The sequence below is a fragment of the Globicephala melas genome, chromosome 12, assembly GCF_963455315.2.
Source record: "Globicephala melas chromosome 12, mGloMel1.2, whole genome shotgun sequence".
NCBI lineage: Eukaryota > Metazoa > Chordata > Mammalia > Artiodactyla > Delphinidae > Globicephala > Globicephala melas.
The window spans coordinates 68910049-68929241 of record NC_083325.1 but is presented as its reverse complement, the minus strand read 5'-3'; the positions used below and the strand labels follow the sequence as shown (position 1 = coordinate 68929241).

Below are 19193 nucleotides of genomic sequence, written 5' to 3'. Positions count from 1 at the left end.
GGAACAGTTTAGGAATTTTTCTTCTGCTTCCTCTTCCCCTCACACTAAGAATCAGCTCTCCCCCATGTCTTCTGTTCACCTCCATGTTTGCCATTCCATTCCGAACAGTCATCACCTCTTGCCTTTTCAAGAGCTTCCTAACTGGATTCCATCTGCTTTTCACTGGCTTGGTACACTCCGCATACTGCTGTAGTGAGTTTTTATACTGTAAATCAACCTCGTTCACTTGCTTAAAGCCTAGTGATTTCCCAATGCACTTAGAATAAAAGTCATCCCCTTTACCTTGTCCTACAAGGCCTGCCTACTCTATTAACCTTTTTAGCCTCATCCGCCTCTGCTCTGTCCGTGTTCGCTGCCATTCCCCAACTACACTTAGCCACACTGACTCTTCTGTTCCTTAATCCTACTAAACTCCTTCCCATCTTAGGGCCTTTGCATTCACTGTTCCCTCTGTCTGGAATGTCTTCTTCCCCAATTTTTGTACATCAGGCTTCATGTCGTTCAAGTCTTAACCTAAATTTCACCTCACAGGTCTTTTCCATCTAAATGCACTTTCTGTAACATCACCCTCTTTCCTTTCCAGCACAGGAAAGCAGACGAAAAGTAGGCTGAGATCCTCTTTGGCCAAACCTACTGCTGGCTTGCTGACGGGAATTTCTAAGGGCCTTTATCAACAGGAGTCCCCAACCCCTGGGCTACAGACCGGTGCACGGCCTGTTAGGAACTGGGCCGCACAGCAGGGGGTGAGCAGCGGGGGAGCGAGCAAAGCTTCCTCTGCCGCTGCCCGTCGCTTCCCATCGCTCGCATTACCGCCTGAACCCTCCCCTCCCCCCCAACCCCACCCCACCCACCCCCACCCCCCGTCCGTGGAAAAATTGTCTTCCACGAAACCGGTCCCTCGTGCCAAAAAGGTTGGTGACCGCTGCTTTATCAGATGATTCACCCTTTAAAGTCTTCAAGCCCTCAGAGGCCTCACAAAGGGACAGCCAGGAGCAGTACACCAGATCAGATCCATTATCTGGGATGAGGAATTCAAAATAAACTGAGACAGGGTGGAAGTTACTCACTCCTGAATTAATTCATCTGGACAGCACTGGCAGGAGGGGGAATTAACAGCAGATTAATAAGATTACCCATCCCTCTTTCCTTATCCTTAGTTTTATATCTTCCTATGTTTTTGCATCGACAGAGAATAACGGTTTTGAATGTGTCTTGGATACCATAGTTTTAAACAGGCTCTCTGTATTTTCAGCTCCACTGAATAGAACTATTCAGGTTAAGGCAACTGTGTGCTACCTAACATTCTACTTTGTGCACTAAAACTGCATTTTTATTATGTGCACACTAGTATGAAGAAGACATGCAGAGTTGATAAGACATGAGAAGAGAGGTAAGTAGAAGGTACATTACATTGGAACAATAATGAAATCAGTGGGTATATTATAATCTGAGTTTATTTTCAATAACAAAATTTTAAGAACCAAGACATTACACATTTAACAGAAAAGTTGTTAAAGCTAGAAGTTAAGGCACATTGAGGCAAAATCCTTTTCTGAATCTAATTGTACAAGAATTCATTTTACATATGAATAAAACTGAAATCTGGGAAAACCATTATGAACTTTTTCATCACTGACAATTTCTTGAAAACATTAAGTTGATTCTGTTTTTCCACAAAGGAGCAACATTAAAATGAGGCTGCATTTCTGTACCAGGATTCAGCATTCAAAGAAATCCCTGATCTAACCATCAGTATGTCCTAAGTGCCAAAAATATAACTACCCTAAAAGTCTATATTAATTTAAAATACTATTCCTAGTTCTACTGAAGGGGCATAAAGAGGGTACACATGAATAACAAAACGCATTTCAAGGACTAGGAAGTGCTTATGCAGTAAAAACGTAGTAAGTGACCTAAAGCTAAAGTGCTCACTCTATCGAAACTTCAGTCATCTTTGTCATCTTAGAAATTGAGGATGTTGCCTGGGAGAGAGATGGCAAAAGACTCTTTAGAAAGTTCTCCAAATACATGAAAACTTTCTTTTGATACATTTTCCTAAAACAGGCAGAAGCACTCAGTCACCTCATTCAGGCTAGAGGTATTTCTCCACAGAAAACTGACCAGGTATACATACCCTCTATCTTCTCTTCCCTTCACACAGTTTACACAAAGCAAAAATGGTATGGGCTGAGCATCAGACAGGTTACTCTGCCTAAGGCTTATTACACTTGCTGTTAAGAGTTTTTCAATCATGAGAAAACTGTAGAAGCAGCTACCTGATCACCAGCACAAACTTTACAAAGAGCTTAAAAACACTGTGTGCTAAGGTGGCCAAAGAAGTGAGGATACATGGACATTGGTTCTTTACAGAGCAGAAAGCAGAATATAACAATCTGAAATGCTATTCTTCAGGGGGCTTTTTCTATAAAGAAACCTAACTTAGCTAGGTGAAACACACCACACAACTATTTTCCTGTCACTTCCGCAAGGTGGTTTTCTTGAGGTAGTTTCACATCTGGGTTTTTGGCAAATGGTACTGGGTTATCTGGAGGTGTGAGGCACAGCCCATTTATTACCAAGAGCTAATTAAAGAAAAACCTAACTTTAAGGGAAGCCAGTCCCACACATAATCTAGCAGTACTGCTGGAGAAAAGCACCTAATCCTTCACACTAACACATCAAGATGGATATTTAACCACAGCACCCTGAGATCCCAAAGCCTTCCTAACCTGGTTTATGTTACGCAGCACCTAAGAACCCTTGCTCCATTCCTGACTTCGTGTTATTTTAGGAATTACTTTGGATGCGTCCTTGATTTGGTGCCTAGGGCAGGGTTCAGTGTGGTCTTTGGAGCACCTTGTCCTTTTGGGCACGGATTACGCCTTTCTTGCAGCCGTTGCCTCCCCCGGCTTAAGCAATCTAGGTACCACTGCTCCTGCTGCAGCTGCAGCTGCTTCTTTTTTAAACGGCTGTGAGTAGCCTCCAACTTCTGGCATTTCTGAATTAGCTGTGGTAGTTCCTTCTGTAACTGCTGGTGCTGTCTGTCGATGCTACTGTGGAACTCGGAAGTGTACTGCTTTGCTGCCCTCTCCAAGGCCTTGTTCTTGCTGTTCAGCTCCTTTGTTGGTCTTTTTCCCAACTGCCTTGCATCTAGCTCACTCAGTTGTGCCTCCAGTAATGCTTTATCCTGGAAGAACTGGACCAGCATGGCCTGTTTCTTTGCAGCTGTCTCAGCGTGGGTTTTCTTTATCTCCTGCTGTAGTGTCTGAATTTCTCTCTCCTGTTTCTCCTTTACTATCGAAATGTCCCTCATTGCCTCCAACTGCTTATTCAAATTGGATAGGATCTTTTCTTTCTGCAAGAGCTCTGTTTTAAGCGCTGAATTTTTTTCCGCATATTTGGAGGTTAATTCTTGTCTCCTTTGTTCAATCTGCCCACTTTGTTGTAAATAGTAGTTCCACAGCTTCTCGGTTCGCTGTCTAGACTCCTTTGTTTGCTTGGTCAGGTATTCCAGAAAGAACTGGTTTTCCTCCTCGACACGTACGTTTTCCGCCAGCAGCTGCCTGGTTTCCTCCACTAACGGTTCTAGTCGGATTTGAGTTTCTTTGATTTGCTTGTCTAGCTTCATCATTTCCACTACTGCCTTTTCTTTAAACCTCTTCTCTGCCTTTGTTAGCTTCTCTGGCTTGAGAAAATTTATGAAACTAAGATCCGGTTGAAGGGAATTACTGGAGTCCTCAGCCAACCTGAAGGGAGAACAAGAGAGACATCCCCCCATGTTTTTCACGAAAAATTAGGAAATAATTTTAAAAATGCACACGTACTTTAATTCATATCCCAAGTCTTTGGGAGCACCTACGATGTTCCTCACACAAGGCACGGGGGACAGAGCTAGGGGTAAAGACGAGGGAGTGTAGTTTACAACTGACAATATGCCGTCTCTACAACCCTGCGAGGTAGTATCTTGAGGGTAAAGAGGAGAAAACAGGTTCAGAGAACTGAAGTGACTTGGCCACGATGTACACCGCCAGCGGGTGGCAGAGCCTGGGTCTAAAACCCAGATCTCACGGCTTACTGAACACTACAGCTGCTTCAAAGGGCCACCGCAGCCACCTGGGCGGTCGGGAGTAGGAGTGTATACATGGCTCGGCTCTTTCACCACCTTTCCGTGTACCGAGGGCGCCTGGGTGGAGAGAAGCGCCTCCTCAGTACCTACTTGACAAACTCGGCAACCAAATGTTCCTCCCCAAAGTCACGGTGCACCTTTGCGGAGACCGCCAGGGAAAGAGGCCTACGGTCTGGGGCTGGCGACACGCGGAAACGGCGTCCCAGTGCGGAGGGTTTTTCCAGTTTCTCCGGGCTGGTCTCTGCGGCTCTTGGCGGGGCCCAGCAACCCCGGCGCTCGCATCCCGCCCGGGTCCCGGCACGTCCAGCCCTGAGCCGCTTAACCTCCTCAGTCGCCGGACGAGCCCTAGCGGCCGGTTCTCCGGCGGCTCGGTTACCCGCTCTCGGGGGGCCGACAGGAAAAGGCACTCTCTTCACTTTCATAGTGTGGGAGCCCGGGGGTCCCTTGTCGTCCCGCCCGCCCGGGGTCCAGAGCTTTGCCCTTCCCAGGCCCTGCCCGACGACGGTGAGCGGCTCTTTAGGTGGCCTACTCCACTCGTCCTCCCAGTGTCTCCACTTCCCCGCCTCTGTCCCTAGTTGGGCCCCCATCCGGGTCTGGACGGACAGAGCAAAGGCGCACGCCTGGCGCCGTTGGCCCTGCCCTCTCTGGCCGGTTTGGTTCGATTCGGTTTGGTTTGCTCTGTTCTAGTCTCATTCAGAGTTCCGAATGTCGCGGGAGCCTCTCTAGCTACATGCGTCTCTATGGTCGAGTGGGCGGAGCCAGGAGCAAGATGGCCGCGCTCGCAGCTGCCACGGAGCCGCAAGCTTCCGGGGGTCCCCGGCCCCCAGTGTGTCTGCTGGTGTTGGGAATGGCGGGGTCTGGGAAAACCACCTTTGTACAGGTGACCTGCACGGCACGGGCGTAGTAGGAGCGCGCGAGAAGTTGTCTGTGGCAGGCGTAAGGCCAGGGGAGAAAGGGAGGTCTCTCTGGGGAGTTGGAGGGTACCGGCGCCTGGCTTTCAAGGATGCCAGCAACCCCTGTTTTTTCCTCCGCGAAGCCGTCTCAGATCCTAGCCTGGGTTCATTCAGCCTCTCTTCTGCGCACCCTCAGTGCCTATTTGTGACGACCGTACTTGGTATTGGAATTGCCTTGCTAGTGCCAAGTCCTCGAAGGCAGGCTTAACAAGTAATTCTGGCTGTTAATAGAGTGCTTGCACACAGGCTTTCGGTGTAGATTCCTAAAGAATTCCTTCTGGGGTGCCTACCATGTTTCAGGCACTGGGGATTTAGCGGAAATGACAAGGTTCCCGCTTAAATGGAGCTAATGTTTTTTGTGGGGGAGATAGAAACCCCCGCTCCCCCCAAACCACCAAGTCAATAAGTGATGGAGAGTAGAGGAGGCTCTGTTGGATGTGTGATGAAGAAAGGTAGCATTTCAACTGAGAGTGAATGTTGGCGGTGGAGATCATAAACGAATATTTAAGGTAGAGGGAAATGGAAGTGCAGAATTCTGGTAAGTTGGATTAAGGGGTGGAAGTTCTCTCTTTTTCCTTTATTATGCCTCTTGGTCTCAGTCCATCCTTCTCCCCATATGTCTGCAGAGGCTCACAGGATATCTGCATAGTCAAGGGTGTCCACCTTATGTGATCAACCTGGATCCAGCTGTGCATGAAGTTCCCTTTCCTGCCAATATTGGTGAGTAAACTGCCAGAACTTGTGTGAAGTTTCTCAGAGAATGGAAAGCTGTCAGCCTATCCTATGAGTCTTCAATGCTTCCATTTTTAATGTTTTCTAAACTGCCTAATTTCGTTTCCCTTGGATTTGCTAGCATCCTGAAACAGGCTTCTTCCTGATTCCCTTTTTCTCTTTGTTTACTCCTTCCCTCTTCCTAAATTTCCTTTTTTTCCTTACCACTCCCATTCTCTCTACCTCTTTTGACCCAAGGGTGTCAGACTATGGTTCTTTGGGAAAATGAAGTGACAGAAAGTCAGTCCTCTGGCTTTTAAGCCGTAAACCCTTCAGCAGGCTCTGTTACATAAACTTTGTTTGTATAGTTTTTTTCTTCAAGTTAAGAGCATGTGGGTTTTGTGCAGAGTTTGCTTACTGATTTGTAGGAATCTTGCAAAGTTACATGGGAAAATGTGTGTATATATGCCTGTGTGCATTGTCTTGGTGACGGGTTCCTTCCCTCTTATCATCAGACTTGTAGAGGAGTCCCTGACTACTGTATAAAAAAGATTAAGAATGGATGGGATCCAGTGTCCTGATTCTTGATAGGATCTAGGCTTCCTGATTTTCAGACTATTCCTTGATGTTAGTCTTTTCCCTCCTGGTCTCTTTTTAATCCTATTAAGCTTGTACTCCAAACATACTAATTAAGGAAGACCTTGTATTAAGAAGCAGAAATCATTATGGGAAGAATTTTGAAAAAAAAAAACATTCAATCTTTTCATTTAAAGGCTGGAACTCTAATAGTTGATGGGATATAGGTCTCCTGACTGCTAGATAGGTTTAGTTAGATATTACTGGACAGACCAATTTCCTTTTTATTTAAAATTCCATCCAAATAATTTTTTTCTAGTTTTATTGAAATATAGTTGACATACAGCATTGTATATGATTAAGTTGTATAGCATAATGATTTGATTTACAAACGCATGAAATGATTACCATGAATAAGTTTAGTGAACATCTGTCATCTCATAGATACAAAATTAAAGAAATAGAAAAAAATTTTTTTCCTTGTTATGAGAACTCTCAACTTTCACATATAACATGTAGCAGTGCTCATTACATTTATAATGTTGTATATTACATCCCTAGTATTTATTCACTGGAAGTTAGTACTTTTGACTACCTTCATCCAATTGTCCCTCCCTCCACACCCTCTACCGATTTGTAGATCGGTAACTACAAATCCAATCTCTTTTTCTGTGGGTTTGTCTGTCTTGCAGTGTAATTGACCTGCCACAGTATTTAGTTCCTGGTATACAACATAGTAAATTGAAATACATGTACATTTCAAAATGATCACTATGATGAGTCTAGTTAATATCTGTCACCATACAACGGTATTATATAATTTTTGACTGTATTCCCCACACTGTACATCTCACCCCATGACTCATTTATTTTGTAACTGAAAATTTGTACCTCTTAATCTCCATCACCTATTTCTCTCCCCACCCATCCACTTCCCAAGTTAATGCCTTTATAAAAATGTTATCTGCATTACCTTTGTTACCAGTAAGCAAGGAGTAAGAAATAAACCTTTTTTCTTTATTTAGCTCCCTTTTTCTGTGTATATGGTCACTGAGAAGGTATTTAAGTTGTATAAAACTTTTCTCTTTGTCGCCAACATCCCTACCATAACTTGAGAGCTCCTAGCCTAACATTCTTCTTGGGTTACTTGGCAGTTGTCCTTGGCCAGTGTGAAGCTGGAGAAGTTACTAGAAGACAGTGCTGACAATAGAAGCCTCAGAAGCTAGTTTCAGTTTCTTGCTGGGAGGGAAGGTACTTGCAGGGTACCTTTTGTCCTCCTAGTCTCTTCCTGAACTTGCTTCTTTTGCTGTTACAATTCAGTGATCTTAGTTTGAAAATTTAGAAAACAGATTGGAAAAGTACCTTGGATGCTAAGAGAGAAACTGATTTGTTTGCTCAGAGGAAGCAGAGATGACTTGAGAGGTCTGTTGGCTTAGATATTATAGGTGGGGAGTCTCAAACTGTATTGTTTCTTACGTGTTAACTTCCATTTCATTCTCTCTTTTTTTCCCTCCAGATATTCGTGACACTGTGAAGTATAAAGAAGTCATGAAACAGTATCCTTTTTCACATCTACTTTGGTTTTTGGCTCATCCCTGGCTACTTACTGTCTGTGTATTGTGTAGCTTTGAAAAAAGTGTTTGTGCCTTCCCTTGTGAAATATACTAGCAAAAGCATTCGATTGTTTTCAGGTAATTTTATGAAGAGGAGGGAAGATGAATGTGGGGAGAAGCATTGTAGGTGATTAGAAATCCTATTTCAGCTTGTGAGTTCCGTTTTCTGCCTTTGTCCTGAACTGCAGGCTGTTGTAATTAGCACAGAGAAGGAGACGCTAGCTGGTGGCGTGCCTGGGTCCCACAAGGGAGTACTGTCTTGGTGGATGCATCCATTGATCACCATCCCCTTAGACTGGGAAGCTAAAAGATTAGTAAGATCAACTCTTAGTACATTGCTGTGTGAAATGTGTACTTTCCCTATAGGTAAGTCTAGATAGGAAGACTAATTCTAATCCTCAGGTGGCTTGATGAGTGAGGATCAGAGCTAAGAGTGGTATATAAATGATCTTCATGGCTAATGCCATCAGGCTGTCAATGCCTGATACATCTGTCTATTCCATTTTGGCCCCATTTCACCTGGCCATTTCTAAACGATGAATGAGGTAGACATCGATAGTGAATGTTTCCCTATGAGGTTAAGATTGTGTGATACAAACTAGTCAATTGAACACTAACGTTACGCTGTTTTTGTGAGGGATTGTCTAGATAATAAACTTTATCATCTAAATTGATCTATAAGCAATTTAAATCCTCAACTTAGTGTCTAGGTATGGACTTGGACCCAATGGTGGCATAGTGACCTCACTCAATCTCTTTGCTACCAGATTTGATCAGGTATGTCTGTCTCTATTTACATAGACATGGCTGTGTCAGAACCTGTGACTCTTAAATGCCTTAGCTTGATCACACTGGGAAAGAAGGGCAATCAACCTCAATGTCCATACAGAATATAAGGAGGCATTTTGGTGGACAAAGAAGTAGGCTATGAGAGGATGATCAACATGGTGAGAGACTTCACACTGAACGTTGTGGCGGCCAGTAAAGACCTAAGAGACCTGGGTTCTCTTCTTGATCTGTTATTGGCTTGCAGTGTTACCCTGAGGATGGGGTGGAGGGATGGGGAGTGGGATGGGCTACCAGGCAGGGAATGGAACAATTATGGGGCTTTTCACTTGTGACAAATTGTTGTCATCTTGTTATGTTTTCTCTGTCACATTCCGCTTCCTTAAGAGTGTTTGGCAATCACTGATTTTTTACCCCGATTTCACTCAATGATTCAGGCTGTTAACGCTTTACTGAAGCACCAAGAGAGAGACCTGGCAGTGACAGATCAAGTCTTCAGCTCCTTAGGCCTTGCCCTGTGCTCCAGGGTGTTGTGGTACGGCAGGTGTGGCTATGTTTCTTTGGTTCCATGAGCACGTTAGTTGGTGTCCTCAGACAGAGAACATAGAGATTCAATCGTTAATGGTGCCTGCAGGTGGGCCACTCTAGAGAGGGCCCTGTGATTTTTTTTGTTGAACTTGGATTCTGTTGTAATTGGCGTTTTTTTCTTTTAGGTGATGAAATTTATTGAGAAGGCCCAGAACATGTCTAAGTAAGTGATTTCAGTCTAATGCCTATTTATTACTCTGTAGTTGACATGTTTCTAGGTTTTTTGAAGAATTTTGGGTTACTATCAAGTTCTGAGAGGGTGTAGTTTGAGATGAAACCATGATAAGTGAAAAAATTGTTGGCAAGAAGACAATCATTAAGATGCTCTACTTGGTTGGGGAACTAAGATCCCACAAGCCATGGTGTGGCCCAAAGTAAATAAATAAATAAAAGCGACAAGATGCTCTACAGTGTAGAGCTCAATTTAATAGTATCCCACCCCCAATCACTTTGGTATATGTTCCCAGCTTCTTAGGAGGTATTTTGAGAATTTGAGTCCACATTCACTTGTCCACTTGCCTTCTCTTGCTTGTTGGCATTAAAGTCTATGAAATACCTTTCTAATCCTTGTTTATTTTATTTTATTATTTTTTTTATGTTTATTTTTGGCTACACTGGGTCTTCATTGCTGCACGTGGGCTTTCTCTAGTTGTGGCGAGCGGGGGCTACTCTTCGTTGCGGTGCGCGGGCTTCTCATTGTGGTGGCTTCTCTTGTTGCGGAGCACAGGCTCTAGGCACGCGGGCTTCAGTAGTTGTGGCACGCGTGCTCAGTAGTTGTGGCTTGCGGGCTCTAGAGCGCAGGCTCAGTAGTTGTGGCGCACGGGGCTTAGTTGCTCCACGGCATGTGGGATCTTCCCGGACCAGGGCTTGAACCCTTGTCCCTCGCATTGGTGGGCGGATTCTTAACCACTGTGCCACCAGGGAAGCCCCTAATCCTTGTTTAAATTAATATAATTTACATGATTCAGAGGGGATATTTTTTAATTTAAAAAGCATCAAAATATAGAATAGGAGATTCTTATTATCATTACCCACAATGAACTGTTGTTAAATTTTTAATAGGTTTGTTTTTTTAAAAGAAAGGAAGATAATTTATTATTTTTGTAAAAAGGATATATAGGCTTATTACTATAAATAATTCCTACCATGCATAGTATTTAAAAGATGAAAGTATCACCCTTCTTGTCACTAGAAATAGCTATCATTATTATCATTATTGCTATCAGTGACTGTCATCCCAGGCGTTTCTATTCATGTGTACATAGATAGAAGGATGGATGGATAAGGTGTTTTTACAAAAATAGGATCATACTAGAGTAGTTTTTTAAAGTAATAGCTTTATTGCAATATGAATTCACAGACCATAAAGTGCACTCTTTTAAAGTATACAGTTTAGTGGTTTTTAGTATATTCACAAAGTTGTGCATTGACCAGAGGTACCTAATTTCACGGACTTCCCTGGTGGTCCAGTGGTAAAGAATCCGCCTTACAATGCAGGGGACGCAGGTTCGATCCCTGGTCAGGGAACTAAGATCCCATATGCCACGGGGCAACTAAGCTCGCAAGCCACAACTACTGACCTCTTGAGCCTCAACTAGAGAGCCCGCATGCCGCAAACTACAGAGCCCGCGCCACAACTAGAGAAGAGAAAATCCATTTGCGACGGCTAGAGAGAATCCCATGTGCCACAAACTACAGAGCCTGCGCCACAACTAGAGAAGAGAAAACCTGTTCGCCACGGCTAGAGAGAATCCCGCGTGCCACAACGAAAGATCCCTCATGCCTCAACGAAGATCCCACGGTGCTGCAGTTAAGAGCTGGCGCAGCCAAAAATAAATAAATAAAAAATAAATCTTAAAAAAAAAAAAAAAAAGAACTACCTAATTTCAGAACATTTTCATCTCCAAAAGAAACCCCATACTCATTAGCAGTCACTCTATTCCCCATTCCTCCAGGCTCCTGCTGGCTTCACATACCATTTTACATTCTCACCAGCAATGTATGGAGGGTTCCATTTTCTGTACATTCTGGTCACTACTTGTAATTGTTTTTGTTTTAATAAATTTATTTATTTTTTGGCTGCTTTGGGTCTTTGTTGCTGTGTACGGGATTCCTCTAGTTGCAGTGCTTGGGCTTCTCATTGTGGTTGCTTCTCTTTGTTGCAGAGCACAGGTTCTAGGCATGCGGGCTGCAATAGTTGTGGCATGTAGGCTCAGTAGTCGTGGCTCGCGGGCTCTGGAGCTCAGGTTCAGTAGTTGTGGTGCACGGGCTTAGTTGCTCCGCAGCATGTGGGATCTTCCCAGACCAGGGCTTGAACCCGTGTCCCCTGCATTGGCAGGCGGATTCTTAACCACTGCGCCACCAGGAAGTCCAGATGTTGAGCATCTTTTAGTGTACTTCTTGGCCATTGGTATACATTTGGAGAAACGTCTATTCAAATTTTTTGCTTTTTTAAAAATAAGTTTCAGGTACGCATTGTAATTTAACATGTGTACACTGCAAAGTGATCACCCCACAAAAGTCCAGTTACCATCGGTCACCATACAATCGATCCCCTTCACCCTTTTTGCCCACCCACAACCCCTTTTTCCTCTGGTAACCACTGATTTGTTCTCTGTATCTGTGAGCTTGCTTTTGGTTGGTTGGTTTCCTTCCCTTACCCTTCCTTTTCCCTTCACTTTCCCTTCCCTTTCCCTTCCCCTTCCTCTCTCCCTCCCTCCCTCCCTCCCTTCCTTCCTTCCTTCCTTCCTCCAGATTATTCCACATGTGAGTGAAATCATATGGTAGTTGTCTTTTTCCTTCTGACTTATTTTACTTAGCATAATACCCTCATGTTGTTCATCCATGTTGTCGCAAATGGCAAGATTTCATTCTTCTTTTATGGCTGAATAGTATTCCACTGTGTATATACCACATCTTCTTTATCCATTCATCCATTGGTGGACACTTAGGTTGCTTCCATGTCTTGGCTATTGTACATAATGATGCAATGAACATAAGGGTGCATATATTTTTTCTAATTAGTGTTTTTATATTCTTTGGATAAATACCCGGAAGTGGAATCACTGGATCATACGGTTAGCTCTATCCTTCATTTTTTGAGGAATCTTTCTACTGTTTTTCATAGTAGCTGCACCAGTTTATATTCCCACCAACAGTTTACGAGGGTTTCCTCTTCTGTACATCCTTTTCAGCACTTGTTATCTATTTGGTAAGAGCCATTCTAACAGGTGTGAGGTGATACTTCATTGTGGTTTTGATTTGCATTTCCCTAATAATTAGTGATGTTGAACATCTTTTCATGTGCCTTTTAGCCATCTGTGTCTTTGGAGAAATGTCTACATAATCGGATCCTCTGCCCATTTTTGAATCGGGTTGTTTATTTGTTTTGGGGTTGTATGTGTTCTTTATATATTTTGGATACCAATCCCTAATCAGAGATACGATTTGCAATTTCTGCTGTTCAGTAGCTTGCCTTTTAGTTTTTCGTTTTGGGCAATGCCCGGCAGCTTGCGGGATCTTAGTTCCCCGACCAGGATTGAAGCTGGGCCACTGTGGTGAGCGCGCTGAGTCCTAACCACTGGACCGCCAGGGAATTCCCACCTTTTAGTTTTGATGATGTTTTCCTTTCCTGTGCAGAAGCTTTTTAGTTTGATGTAGTCTCATTTGTTTATTATTGCTTTTGATTTCCTTGCCTTTGGAGTCAGATCCACAGAAACTTATGTCAGTGAGGTTACTGCTTATGTTTTCCTCCAGAAATTTATTTAATGTTTTCAGGTGTTACATTCAAGTCTTTCATCCATTTTGAGTTAATTTTTGTGTATGGAGTGGTCTGGTTTCATTCTCTTGCATGTGACTGTCTGTTTTTCCCAACACCATTTCTTGAAGAGACTTTCCTTTCTCCGTTGTATGTTCTTGGCTCCTTTGTTGTCAATTAATTGTCCATGTATGTGTGGATCTTTGCTTTTTTAAAAACAGCTTTATTGAGATATAGTTCATAGGCCATACAATTTACCCATTTAAATTGTACAATTCTGTGGCTTTTAGTGTAGTTACAGAATTGTACAGCCATCATCACAATCAATTTTAGAACGTTTCATTCCCTCAATAAGAGACCCTCTTCTTTAGTTATCACTTTCTTATTCTTTTTCTCCCTCCCTCCATTTTCCTCCAACCCCACCCCTAAGTAACCAGATGGTTTCCCAAGAGATTTACACTCTGGTTTTGCTTATCTCTCATTTTTAATGCAGTGTGTTTCTAAAACTGTCAGTTTTCTCTGTGATCATTTGCAGCAGTGATGTATTGGTGCTCCTGCCAATGAGCCTGAATACTGGACATTGAACAAAACCCAGGGGAATGTGGTATGCACTTTAAGGGCAATGGGAAGAAGTGAGACTTGACAGTGTGAAGAGGTTATTTCAGTCTTGAGTAACCAGATGTTAATGTTTTGTGGGATGGAATATGTTTCAGAATGCATAAATGAAAACTTCTTTAATGGTCTTTTTTGACACAGGTATGTCTTGATTGACACACCTGGACAGATTGAGGTATTCACCTGGTCAGCTTCTGGGACAATCATCACTGAGGCCCTGGTGAGTATTCTAGGACTTGTTACTCAGGGTAAGTAGAGAGCCAGACAAGAAAAGCTTCTTATTGCTTGGGATCTTATGTGGGATAGAGTCATAGAGCTCTGCACACCTGCCTAAAGTGGTTCTTCCTTGCCACGGAAGGTAGGAGAAGAATTTGGGGACAGGTCAAGAACCCTCTGACTAAAGCTTTGATTATTTTGTGGCTTTAGGCATCCTCGTTTCCAACGATTGTCATTTATGTAATGGACACATCTCGAAGTATCAACCCAGTGACCTTCATGTCCAATATGCTCTATGCCTGCAGGTAATGCGTTATTGTTGGGCATAGTATTATGTCAAGGTATGAAGTCTCCACTTCTTTTCCATCATTTTTGAGTCCTGAGTGCTTACCCCTAGGTTTTCATTCAGGCTTGCCACTCACTTTAGTGGCTCTGAGTTAGGGAGGGGCTCTGGGTTAGGGCGGGAAAGGAAGCACATATACTGTTGGCATTCTCTTATCAGCCACTTCTCATCTTCCTCCCTTGCTTGTTACAGAATAGGTGATGAATGAATATGAACCTTCTGGCAGTTGCCCCAAGTTGAATGAAATCCAGTTCTGAATAGAATAGAGCCCCTGGTCTAAATGCCTTTCTTCTGTGTTGTGATAGGAAGAGTGAAATTATAACATGAGGAGAGACTGAATAAAAAGATTCATCCATGATTCTAAATGCACGTGTTTTCCCAAGTGTGGTGCCATTAGGAGAGGAAGGACATGCCTCACTAGGCTTTATTAGTGCATTAGACCTAGGAGCAAGGCGGACCATTATTAATGCTGAATTTTATTTTGGGGGTATGCAAAAACAATCACCCCGATTTGTCTCTTCTGTTATGACTAGGGATGTCCCTTCCTGGTAAACACTAGAAATCTTAGTCTAGATAGAAATCTGATGTTTGATAGCATGATTTTGTCTTCATATTAATTGTTTAAAAGACAGTTAATTTGGTGAAACACACACACACACACACACACACACACACACACACACACACACACACACACACACACACACACACACACACACACACACACACAACCAGGATCAGTACCAAAGCATTATTACTCTAAGAAAAGGAGAGAGTGTGTATGTGTGTTGTTTGCTTGATGGTAGTGGTAGTTTCCTGCTTGGGAGGGGAGAATATGTGAGTGCTGTGTAAGAATGGATACCTGTATTTAGAGTCTGAACCCATCTCCCTATTTATTACTCAGTTCCATCAGATAACAGGCAAGCAGGTGCTTAAGTGCTTTTACTAATAATGCCTCAATGTTTGATTTTCAGCATCTTGTACAAAACCAAGCTGCCTTTTATTGTGGTCATGAATAAAGTAAGTGGATTCTTCCTGTTGTGACTGAATGTTTCGTTTTCATCAGAACCTTGTGTTTGGGTAGGTGAGAAGGATTATTTCAGATGCTGGAGAGCAGATTTAAGCTAACCTGAAGCAAAGTCATGAGCACTTCTAGGAAATGGATTCAATCAAATCGAATGAATATATATTGCTGATTCTTTTCCAAAGTTTTTTTAGGCTAGATAGAGTAGCCCCTGGTCCACAGCGTATAGGTTATCCCTCAGGATTGGGACTGTGTAAATGAGGGAGGGACTGCTAGTCTGTTGGAAGTGGCAGTTAAACAAAACCAAAACTTCTCTGTTGTTGGCTAGGATGCAAGAGACTATGTACTTGACTTCAGAGCCTGGAGGGTACTGGCCTCCACTGTGGCCATGGTCACTTGGCAGTGGATAGTGAAGGTCTGTTCTAACCTAGAATATACAGATCTTCATTTAATTATTTATACTGCACAGCAGTCTTGGCTCTTTGTGACTTGTTGCAGTGGAGGAGGAAATGGGGGAAGCAGAGAAAGAAAATACATGAATTATTGCTCTCTGCTGTCATCAATTAAAAAATTTTTTTTGCTGTTGTTTGATGTCTGACCTCATCCCTGGTTGCTGATAGTTGACTTCTCTCTGGTACAGACTGACATCATTGATCACAGCTTTGCAGTGGAATGGATGCAGGATTTTGAGGCTTTCCAAGATGCCTTGAATCAAGAGACTACATACGTCAGTAACCTGACTCGTTCAATGAGCCTCGTGTTAGATGAGTTTTACAGCTCCCTCAGGGTAAACTTTCTTGCTTATGCTGTTGGTCTCTCCAGATAACCTCATAACCCAAAGGGCTGGCTTTGAACCTATTTTGGAAAGGAAGTTCATTACCTTCTGAAAAGTAATTTTTAAGGCATGGCTTATTAAAAACTGGAGACTTAAAAGATAAATATGATATGGACCCTACCCTCAGAGAGTTTATGGTCTAGTTAGGAGAGAAGGCTAAACGCAGAGTTAAAACATGATATATTGTAGTAACTTATATTGTGATATCTTAAGAAAGATTAAAAGTTGGGCCTGATAGTGGTGATGGGGTAGATCACTTTTGAAGTGAGAGATTTTTTGAGGATATAGTTAATATAGGTGTGCTTTGAAGGATGGGTAAGATTTGTGTAAGCAAAAGTGGGTGTGGGTAGCAGCAAGTATGTTAATTGCCCAAGCGAAGACATTGAGATACTAATTTTTATAGAGAACAGACTGTGGTTTGATTTGATAGGGAATAGATGAACTGCTGCTTGTTTGATCCTAATTATCTTTCTCAGTTCTCTATTTTCCATAGACTTATTTCCATCACTCTTGAGTAGGTATGCCATTTTGTCTTGTTTTAGCTTCATTCTTTGCCAGAGACTTCTTAAAGTAGCCAAACCTCTTCTGTGAAGATTTTATGAAATTTGAGCCAAATAATATATGCCATTTAAAAATATACAGTTGTTTCCTCAGTGGTATTAATGATGCTTTTGGCAGGTGGTGGGAGTGTCTGCTGTTCTGGGTACAGGCTTAGATGAACTCTTCGTGCAAGTTGCCAGTGCCACAGAAGAATATGAAAGGTGAGGATAAAGGAACATTCTAGTGATGGCACGCTTAGTTACCCACAGGTCTGATATGATAGCTGTTTTGCCAGGCAAAACATTTTGGTTTTCATGGTGTTTGTATTATATTTGCCATGCAGATGTGCACTGGATCTGATCACACTTAGGGTTAACAAGTAGCTGTTAACTTTTTTTAAAAAAGAATAGGAGTATAAAATCTTCACTGTATTGAATGATGAAGAACAGGTGTCATCAGACATTGTTTGTAAAAAGCCAGGTGTTAAATATTTTAGGCTTTGTGGGTTGTATTATCTGTTGAAACTCCTCAACTCTCATTGTGGTGCAAAAGCAGCTATAGACAATTCCTAAACAAATGGCGTGGCTGTGTTCCAATAAAACTTTATTTATAAAAATAGGCAGTGGGCTGGATTTGTCCTGTTTGCCACATTGGTTGACCCCTGATGAAGAACATAGACTTTGGAGTCAGATAGATATGGTTTAGATTTCTTTTTCCTCCAATTAATAAGTGTGTAACCTTAGCAAGTTTTCCTCATTTATAGATGAAGGGTAATAGCATTTATTGTTAAGGTCGTTGTGGGGATTATTTGAGATAATATATCTAAAGCACCTAACACAATTGCTGACATGTAGTAAGCATATTTCTTAATAAATGATTGTTATAACTATTTTCTTGGTTAATACTGGAGTTCCATTTATCTAAAGCAAAGTGGAGTCATAGCACCTATACACTTTCCTTAGACCTGATAATTGGCTGCTTTCTAGCAAGCTTCATACTTAGCAAGAGCCTAATAGCCACATTGTGGTTTTTCAGAAACATTATTTTGATTTTTATTCATCAGATGAGGTTCGTTTTTTTGTTTGTTTTGTTTTGTTTTTTTGCATGTGTTATCAAAGCCTCAGGATAGACTCTTTTCTATATCCTTCCATGGTTGCCCAGATAAACGACATAATTATGTATTGGGCTTCCTGAGCCCAGTAGGCCTAGCTTCTTTTACTCATCATTTAAACATCTTTTACTCATGTTTATCCAAGTGAATGGTGAACTCATTGGTCATGGTCTCCCCAGAGTTGATCTTCCCAGATCAGCAGTCAGTCTTTTGTCTTGTTGCTGATTTCAGGGAGGGGGCAGGCACCTTGGCTTTTAATTCCTTAGGGATAGAATCTCAGTGACTAAGACTTGTTACATCTGATGTATGGTGACATAAGATCTTTTGTTATTATCAAAGTACTAGGAAAATAGAAGTGATGTGGAGGCGGGGACAGGATAGATTATTAATCAAAGGGATTTAGAAAGTGTTTCTCTTTCCAGAGAGTATCGTCCTGAATATGAACGTCTGAAGAAATCGCTGGTAAGAAAAGAGGCTATTTGTGTATTTTAGGGCCACTGAATAAACAATCTCAAACTATGTACTAATCCTTCTGCCATAAATGCTTTTGTTTTGGTTCTCAATGTATCCTTTAGATACTTGTTAATTTAAACCTGTAAATTTGTACGTATGCTGTCTGGATGCAGAAAGGCCCTTAATTATTTTTCTTCTCTATACTTGAAGTAATAAAAATCAGTAATTTTTCCTTTTATATATGCTGAGCCCTTCTTGTGCCATACCTCCACCCCTACTCCAAGGTCCATTTAAGGGCTACTTGTAGAATTTTGTTTAAGAACAGAGGGTAGTTCACAACTCTTACCCCAAATGATGAAGTGTCCTATCCCCATCGGCTACATTGGACATCTTATCACTGAGCCTTCCTGCTGTGTCTGTTTGAGGGTTCTTTTGATGATTTTGTGTCTAATTTCTGAAACCTCTAATACAGCCTGCAGAGCCCTCCAGAATGAACTTCTGCTAATCTGGGCCCACACTGCTCAATGTTTCTGTCATCAGCCATCCCTTATCTGCCTCTAGTATTTGTATAATTTGTCATCTCCAGTTAGAAGTCTGGCATCTAACTTGGGCCTCCTTTTTTAATATGACAACATTTTCCTCTGTGTATGTAGGCCAGTGCACAGAGCCAGCAGCAGAAAGAACAACTGGAACGACTTCGGAAAGATATGGGCTCTATAGCCTTGGACACCGGGACTGCCACAGGTACTGGAGGGTCTTCTGGTGTTAGGAACTAAGAGCGGGGTACACTTATCTCCACTTAGTAGGTAGGTATTTATGTTTAAGGGAGAGAAAGAGAAAAGGATAAAGTAAATGTTGTATAGTGTATCTATCTATCTGTTCTTCAGTCAATTTAGATAAATCCTAGATCTGCATTGTGTTTAGTTGTCTCTTCGTCTCCTTTAAT

General features: G+C 42.3%; 2 protein-coding genes across 2 annotated transcripts in view; one reads left to right on the top strand and one right to left on the bottom strand.

Moving 5' to 3' along the window:
• Window positions 1-2794: 2794 nt before the first annotated feature.
• On the bottom strand, window positions 2795-4820 carry CCDC121 (coiled-coil domain containing 121). Its single transcript, XM_030858101.2, has 2 exons — window positions 4217-4820; window positions 2795-3746 (listed from the first exon to the last, which is right to left on the bottom strand). The coding sequence occupies exons 1-2, from the start codon at window positions 4711-4713 to the stop codon at window positions 2795-2797; spliced, it is 1449 nt and encodes a 482-aa protein (XP_030713961.2). The 5' UTR covers window positions 4714-4820.
• Window positions 4821-4860: 40 nt separating this feature from the next.
• Window positions 4861-19193, top strand: part of GPN1 (GPN-loop GTPase 1) — a 19521-nt gene continuing 5188 nt past the window's right edge. Inside the window, exons 1-12 of the mRNA XM_030858089.2 lie at window positions 4861-5006; window positions 5706-5799; window positions 7883-7922; window positions 8690-8756; window positions 9479-9516; window positions 13867-13945; window positions 14152-14246; window positions 15259-15304; window positions 15949-16095; window positions 16822-16904; window positions 18217-18256; window positions 18901-18991. Coding sequence (XP_030713949.2) covers window positions 4896-5006; window positions 5706-5799; window positions 7883-7922; window positions 8690-8756; window positions 9479-9516; window positions 13867-13945; window positions 14152-14246; window positions 15259-15304; window positions 15949-16095; window positions 16822-16904; window positions 18217-18256; window positions 18901-18991 — 931 coding nt within the window. The 5' untranslated portion in view covers window positions 4861-4895. The remainder of the gene's footprint in view (window positions 5007-5705; window positions 5800-7882; window positions 7923-8689; window positions 8757-9478; window positions 9517-13866; window positions 13946-14151; window positions 14247-15258; window positions 15305-15948; window positions 16096-16821; window positions 16905-18216; window positions 18257-18900; window positions 18992-19193) is intronic.